Source organism: Elephantulus edwardii, unplaced genomic scaffold, assembly GCF_000299155.1.
Source record: "Elephantulus edwardii isolate Elephantulus edwardi_28Jun2011 unplaced genomic scaffold, EleEdw1.0 scaffold00217, whole genome shotgun sequence".
NCBI classification, from domain to species: Eukaryota; Metazoa; Chordata; class Mammalia; order Macroscelidea; family Macroscelididae; genus Elephantulus; species Elephantulus edwardii.
Window position 1 is genome coordinate 3,139,052 of NW_006399967.1, and position 8,047 is coordinate 3,147,098.

Consider the following 8,047-nt stretch of genomic DNA (forward strand, 5'->3'; position numbering starts at 1 on the left):
CCCGCCCCGGTGCTGACCACCCTGTCCCCCGCCTGCCCTGGTGCTGACCGCACCGTCCCCCGCCTGCCCTCGTGTTGACCGCCGCGGTGCTAACCGACCTGCCCCCTGCCCGCCCTGGTGCTGACCGCCGCGTCCCTCGGCCCTGCACACTCCGGTGCTGACCGGCCCTCGCCTGCCCTGTTGCTGACCGCCCCTTGCCCTTTACCCTCCCCAGTGCTGACCACCCCGCTGCCCCTCATCCTCCCTGGTGCTGACTGCCCCCTGCCCTTCACCCTCCCCTATGCTGACCGCCCTCGCCCCTGCCCACTCCAGTGCTGACCACCCCGTCCCCTGCCCCTCACCCTCCCCAGTGCTGACCGCCCCCTGCCCCCCCTCCAGCCTGGCTGAGCCTCTCCCTCAAGCATCCCCCCGTCTCAGTTTCCCCCTCTGCACTGGGGGCTAACCCCTCCTTCTCCAGGTCACAGCGGAGAACATAAGCCGGTCGCTGCCCCACCCTGCCTGGCCTCCCTCATCCCTCTGCTTCCTAACGCCTTCCTCTGTGTGGCTTGTTAACCCTTTCTCTCCCGCAGCACTTTTGCTTGGAACGGAACCAGCCTGGCCCCTACTCTGAGGGTCTGTGGCCCCACACTGGGGCCCTTCGTACCATGTGTCCCCATCTCTGCTCTCTGGCTCTCGCTCTCCCACCCTAGCCCCTCCTACCTCGCACTTGCTGCCCGAGCTCAGGGCCACCCCACGGGCCGCAGCTGGGCCCCTCCCCTGAGTCCCCCTCGTGGGGCTTGGGAGGCGGAAGGAACGGGGACCAACTCAGTCTGCACCAGCAGTTTGGTCTGTGCGCTTGTTGGGGCTCTGGGGCCACGGCTGTCAGGAGAACGTGCCCAGGGTGGACAGTGCCCCCAAGGCAGAGCAGGGTGCAGGGCTTGGTCGCACGTGGTGGTTCTGTGCCCACGCATTTGATTCTCACAACGGCCTAGCGTAGGGACTGGGAGGGACACCACGCACAAGGCAGGGAATTGTCGGCCCAGAGCTGTGGGCTGGACAGGCAGGCAGGGCTGAGCCTGTGGCCGGGTAGCCTGGTGCTGCCCCCAGGAGGTTCCACCAAGGTCCTGAGGGGCAGTGTCCCTCGTGGCAGGCCTGTCCCAGGCCGCAGACCGGCTCTCCGCAGTCCGAGGCTCCTTGGGAGACCACCAGCCAGGTCCAGGCTCCCGGGGTTCAGCAGGTCCTACCACTGCGCTCGTAGGGCTACTCCTGGGAAGGTCGTCCTCAGGTGGACAGAGAGCAAATGTCACAGCGAGCTCAGCCTGCCTTGGCCTGAGCCAGGGACCCCTCCCCACCAGAGCCCTGGGAACAGCCCATCCTCCACACTCCTTTGGGCTCCCCATGGCTGGCGGCACTGTGTGCCCTGGGTGTGCACAGCGGGCTTGCATGCTAGGGACACACAAGCCTGCATTCTTGGCCACATGCACATACGGACACCAGGCCCTGTCCCACGTGACCACAGTGCCCTCTGCCAGTCATCTGTATCTGTCCTCACAGACTCCCACATCCCCACCCCAGCGCACTGCCTGCACCGTGTGTCCACGTGTGTGCCCACAGTACCACACAGCTACCAGCACATCTCCACGCCAGCACCCTGCCGGTGTCATAGTGCCACGTGTGTCCACGCCAGTACACTGACACTGTCCACCGTGTGTGCCCATGTGCCCTCAGTGCTACACAGCCACCCCTAACCCTCACATCGACACACAGCCAGTGCCATGTCCCCACACCAGCACACGGCCACTGCCAGTTCCCCACGCCAGCACACGGCCAGTGCCGTGTCCCCACACCAGCACACGGCCACTGCCAGTTCCCCACGCCAGCACACCCCACCCCCTGCACAGGCCCTGACTATCAGGCCCCGACTAACGGGCCGGTGCTGTGCGCCCAGCAGTGCGGAGGAAGTGCTGTCCCTGGAGGAGAAAGACCTGAGGGACCGGGAGAGGCGCATGGCCAATAACGCGCGGGAGCGGGTGCGCGTGCGGGACATTAACGAGGCCTTCCGGGAGCTGGGCCGCATGTGCCAGCTGCACCTCAAGTCGGACAAAGCACAGACCAAGCTGCTCATCCTGCAGCAGGCCGTGCAGGTCATCCTGGGCCTGGAGCAGCAGGTGCGAGGTACGCTTCCGGCCCCGGCAGCCAGGACGCCACGGGGCACCCCGGCGCTGGCCCCAGCCCTGTGCTCTGCTCTCTGTCTGTCCAGCTGCTGTGACCCCCTCTGCTCTCTGCACCCCTGGTTCCTCCTTGAACCTTGCTGACCTCCAGCTTGTCGAGGAGGTGACACTGCGACAGTTAGCAGTCAGGGAGCCCCCACTATCCCCCAAACCCCTTCCTGTTGCTACTTTGATGACCTTGCTGGGACCCTCACCCACTGTGTTCTCCCCCTTCCCTCAGAACGCAACTTGAACCCCAAAGCAGCCTGCCTGAAGCGGCGAGAAGAGGAGAAAGTGTCTGCTGTGGTCGGAGACCCCCAGATGGTGCTGTCAGGCACCCACCCAGGTCTGGGGGAGGCTCACAACCCCACTGGGCACATGTGAGGTATGCACACATGGTCCTGGGTCAGCGTCCACCTATTCACACCCAGGTGGGGCGCATGCGGTCAGTCCCCCTCCCGCCGGGGTGGATGGAGCATGTATAGTACCTTCACACCCAGATGGGGTGCACGTGGTCAGTCCCCCCTCACACAGCCCCCCTCAGACCCAGGTGGGGCGCACACAACCCCTCACACATGGGTTCGTGCTATTTTTTGCACGTGAGGGACAGGACACAGGACCCTGTGTCACTGCAGGACTTGTCTCAGCTCCATCTTTCCTGGGCCCTGAGGGTCGTGTGGTGAGACCCTCACTATCACCTAGTCTCCCCTGCAGGTCCCACCTGGACGCCCCCATGAGACCTGATGACCCCAAACATCTCAGCCCAGCCTGGCCCCCAGCTTGGAGCCCGAAAGGAGCATTTTATTTTGGAGAAAATGAAAGAGAAAGAAGTGGAGCTTCGGCCAGAACTGCTTGCTCTGTCCGAGAGGAAGCTGCCTTAAGCCCCAGGTGCCCGCCTGCCCGGGTGCCTGCCTGGCGACACGGTGCAGGCCTGGCCTGGCCGGCGAGAGCCACCAGCAAATTGTGCCTACGCGGAATATTTTTTTTTTTTTAAGGAAAATGAAAAGAACATTAGTTAGGAGATTCCTTCCCTGGCTGTAGAGGAAGATAGCAAAGATGTTGCCTTTGGTCCTTTTTTAAATTTTTTTTTTTTTTTTGGCATATGTTTTGTAAGCAACAAATGTTTTTGTATAAAAGTCTCGTGTCTCTTGCTATTTTTGTTGCTGTTTGTAGAGCTAATCACCGCCAGACCGTTAAACGTGTGAGAGTGCGCCCTCTGGGCCCCTGGAGGCCATGGGACCTGGGCGGCCGGCATCACCGCCCACACTCCCGTGGCACACTGCAGGGCAGCACTGCCAGAGCCTCCCCACCATGGCATCTTCGGGGTGCTGAGGCGTTGTGGGGCTTCCCTCCTCAACGAGGGCTGCTTAGTGTGCCTCTCCCATTTGGTGGGCACCTCAGTCCTGTCTCCCGCCCCTGACAAAGGGTTGTGTGGAAGCACAGCCACCATTTCCAGAAGAAAGGGACCCCGGAAGCCGTGTCCCTCGGCTCCAGACTCCTCTGCCCCATCGCCCCGTCTGCGCACTTGATGTCCCTCCACCTCCAGCCTCTGCATTCTGTCCACTCCATGGCCCTGCCCACAGACAGCACTCCTGTCTGGAGTACTGACACTGGTCTAGGCACGTCCCCAGATGCCTGCCCACCTTTCTTTTTGTAAAAGATCCCAGAGAATGTCCCTGCCCCCATTGGCACGTACATATAGTTAGGTGACATGAGTACATTCAACATGTACTATTTGTTATGGTTAAAATCTAAACTGGATGTTGGGTTAGTGGAGGGGAAGCAGTGAGCACTGAGCACTCACTGGACTGGAATTCAAGTCTGGGTTGAAATTCTCTTCCTTTGAATCACTGTATCTTCTAAGGGAGATCGGAGCACACCTGAGGACTCCGGGTCTAGGCTGCCACCCAAGTGCTTGACCGTACTACATTCTGTGCGTGCACGGCGGTTCGAGCCGGCCGCTTCTAAAGGGGAGGTTGTGGCAGCGGCAGGGCCTTTCCCCAAAGGCAAGGCGTAGAAGGGTCCCTAGAAGAGCACAAGGAGTTTTTCAGGTGCGAGGGAGTGGGGGGGGGGCTGTAAATTCTGGCTGCGAATTGGGAGGCACTGCAGAACGGACAAGCGTGTGTCCTGGAGAAGGTGCAGCATGAGGCCTCCTTGGAGGCTTAGGTAATAAAGTTGCTTTTCACATACTTAAGCCGTGTTGCTAGGAGAGGCGCTTGGCGAGGGACATTGTGCTTGGAAAGGTGGGGGTTCTGTGAGCATGGAAGAGTTCAGCCGTGAGACGGGCTGGTGTAACTGCGGCGGCGGGTTCTGCAGTGGGCATGGCCGTGCCAGGTATGATGAGGACAGCAGAGCTTGGGACAGGATTCAGAGCCCTTCACAAGGCTCAGTGAGTCCACCCAGCATTGATACGTGAAAGGGAGAAGACTTTGCAGTTAGTCAGGTTCCCGAGCTCGGTTTGCAAGCCTCTCATCCTTGATTCTTTCAATATTACAACTCAAGGCTTAATTTATTTTTCGTTTCTCAGCTTGAGGAGTATACAGAGTCATTGTACCAAAAAGAAGTGGCTGACACAGAAGAATTTCAAGAAACAGCATATGATAAAGAGGCAGCGATGAAGTAGTTCAGGCTACTCTGAAGGACTTGTCAAGAAATAAAGCCTCAGGAATTGATGGGACACCAACTGATGTATTTCAACAAACACATGCTGCCCTGGACGTGCTCACCAAGTTGTGCCAAGAAATCTGGAGGACAACTGCTTAGTCAAGAGACTGGAAGAGAGAAATATTTATTCCTTTTTTTTTTTAAAAAAAAAAAAAGTGACCCAAGAGAGTGGAAATTATTGAACAATATCACTAATACCACTTAGAATGAAAACCCTGCTGAAGATTATCCAGGAATCACTAGAACAGTACATTGACAGAGAACTACCAGAAATACAAGCTGGGTTTAGAAGAGATCATGGCACTCTTTTTGCCAATATCAGGTGGGTCTTGGCAGAAAGCAAAGAGTACATATGAATGTCTGTTTCATTAACTATGCAAAGACATTTGGTTGTATGGATCTAAACAAACTGTGACTAACCTTGAGGAAAATGGGAATCCCGGAACTCTTGATTGTGCTTATGTGAAACCTATCCTTGGAACAGGAAGCAGTCCTCAGAACAGAGCAGGGAAACACTGCATGGTTCAAAATCAGAAAAGGAGTGTGTCAGGGATGCATCCTGTCTCCACACCTTTTCAATCTGTGCAGAACAGATAATTTGGGAAGCAAGGCTTTATGAGGAGGAAATGTGGCATCAGAATTGGAAGACTCATCAACAACCTACAATATGCAGATGACACAACCTTGCTTGCTGAAACTGAAAAAGACCTAAAACGCTTGCTGCTGCAGAACGTCAAGGACTGTAGTCTTCAATATGGATAGAAGCTCAACATCAAGAAGACAAAAGATTCTCACCCCAGGGCCAATTGGCAGCACCATGAAGAGATTGAGGTTGTTAATTAATTACAGCTTGCTCAACTACACAACCACATTGTTGGCACCAGAAGTCAGGAAATCAAAAGACTAATTTCATTGGGGAAGTCTGCTGTCAGGGACCTCTCCAGAGTGCTAAAAAGCAACTGTATTAGTCTAGAGACTAAGGTGCACCTAATCCAGGCCATGGTCTTCAAAGTTACTGGTTATGCTTCAGAGAGCTGTACAATGACTAAGGGTAACAGAAGAAGAATCGATGCCTTTGAGTTGTGGTTCTGGAGAAGTCTTGAACATACCATGGACCGCCAAGAAAACAAATTGATCTGCCTTGGAGAGGATGAAACAAGTTTCTCCTTGGACGCTAGTATTTTTTATTTTTTTTTTTATTATCTTGTGTGTGTGTACCATCAAATTGGATCTGACTAGTACAGGAGGAGATTGTCCCTCCTTCCGCGGCAGAGCATCTGGTGGATTTGAACTGTGCGCCTCTGGGATTGCAGTGCAGCTTCTTGCCACTAGGCCACCAGAGGTAAACCTCTGTCTCACATACTTTGGGTATGTGGCCAGGAGAGACTGGTTCTTGGAGAAAGACATCATGCTTAGAAGGGTGGAGGGAAAGCGAAGAGGAAGACCCTGATGAGATAGATGGATTGATACAGTGACTAGGACAATTGGGGGTTGGTGTTGGAATTAAACTGTCTCAGGACAGAAGGGTTTAGTGCTGCTGTACATGGGGTCGCAGGTGACTCGACAGCACATAACCACAATCAACAAAAACAACATACTGGTTGGGGTTTTTTGTTTGTTTGTTTTTTTAATTTAAGCCTCTTGTTTAGAGTCAACAAGACCTCGTGGTGGGCCGTTGTATTTAAATTTTTGTGGTTATATTTTGGAGGAACATTCTTCCTAGTGGTCCAGCAGTTTTCTGTCAGTTTACTATACTGGGGTAACCTGGGATTGCTTATGCCATTGTTGGGGGGGATCAGATGGCATAAAGGTTACCCATGGTGGACACTGTTTGATGGAGCTCCTAGTTTAAGACAGGTTTGGAAGCAGGAGTGGCATCCACTTCCTAAACAACATGCCTCTAGAAACTTCTAACTTTGAGAAATGATAGTTAAAGAAAGGTTTCAGGTCATTTGTTAATAGGGTTGCTGTAAGTTGTGCTTGACTCAATGGCAGTCGACAACAACAGCTTGAGAAATGCAGAGCAAGTTCTTCCCTTTTTCCAATTCCTGTTCTCCGCACATTCTATTAGAATACTTTGTTCAAGCTACCCCTTGAAATCTGTTCAGCTTTGTTACTTCAGCATGTTTCCCCATGGCTTCTTGACACTCTAGTGCAATTATGAGTCTCTTCTGACTCCATTTGATTTTTTCTTTCTCCTGTCTTTGTAATGACCTTTTGCTTTCCTCATGAATGATATCCTTGGTATCATCCCACAACTCATCCTGTTTTCGATTACTGGCGTTCAGTGCCTCAAGCCTATTCCTAGGATTTTGAAAATCAGATGGGATAGGTTCACGACCATACCTTGGGTTTTGTGGACTTTAATTTTCTTTGGTCTTGCTTCTGAGAACTTGAAGCACTTGTTGCAGAAGATCAAGGAATGCTGCCTTCAATATGGATTGCATATCAAGGTCAAGTAAAGATTCTTACCACTGGACCAACAGGCAACATCATGGTGGATGGAGTGAAACTGTCAACAACTTTATCTTACTTGGATCCATAATTAACACCCTTCATACCAAGCAGTATTGAACTAGGAAAATCCATAGTTGGAGACCTCTTCAAATTACTGAGGAGTAGTGATGTCAGTTTGAGGACTAAAGTGCCTCTGATTCCGCCATGGTCTCTTCAGTCACTTGCTATGCATCTTAGAACCGGACAATGAGTAAAGATAGCAGAAGAACTGATGCCTTTGAGCTGTGGTGGTAGACAAGAGCATCGAACATGGACAGTCAAATTCGTCTTGGAAAGAGTGCATCCGGAGTGCTTTGGCGACAAAGTGCTGAGGTTTTGCCTCACAACTTTGGACATATTGCTAGGAGGGGCTATTCCTTGGAGAGGGACATGATGTTGGGAAGGGTGGAGGGTCGGCAAAGGAGAGGAAGACCCTCAACCGGGTGCATTGGCAGAGACAGCTGCAATGGTCTCTTCTGTGTCAAGAAGTGTGAGGACGGCGCAGGACAGGACTAGGTTCTGATCCGCTGCCTATACTCGGTAAAGTGGGTTCAAGTCCCAACCCTTTCTCAGCGGATCCCAGCAGGCTCCTTCCACTCTGGCTCTCCGTTGTCTCAGTCGTAAACTGAGCATAATAACGTCTGCCGTAGGTAACAAAGCCGGCGCCCCAATGTCTGCATTAGAGAAGAGCGCTTCGC

The 8,047-nt window shown here is 53.6% G+C and overlaps 1 protein-coding gene across 2 annotated transcripts in view; it reads left to right on the forward strand.

Annotated features, from left to right (window-relative positions):
• TCF3 (transcription factor 3) overlaps nt 1–2,623 on the forward strand; it is a 30,876-nt gene extending 28,253 nt beyond the window's left edge. The window contains exons 17-18 of one of the 2 annotated variants that reach the window (XM_006897933.1): nt 1,928–2,154; nt 2,431–2,623. In XM_006897933.1, the coding sequence (XP_006897995.1) occupies nt 1,928–2,154; nt 2,431–2,573 (370 nt within the window). In that variant the 3' untranslated portion in view covers nt 2,574–2,623. The remainder of the gene's footprint in view (nt 1–1,927; nt 2,155–2,430) is intronic. The other variant, XM_006897934.1, reaches the window with a different exon arrangement.
• The last annotated feature ends 5,424 nt before the right edge of the window (nt 2,624–8,047 follow it).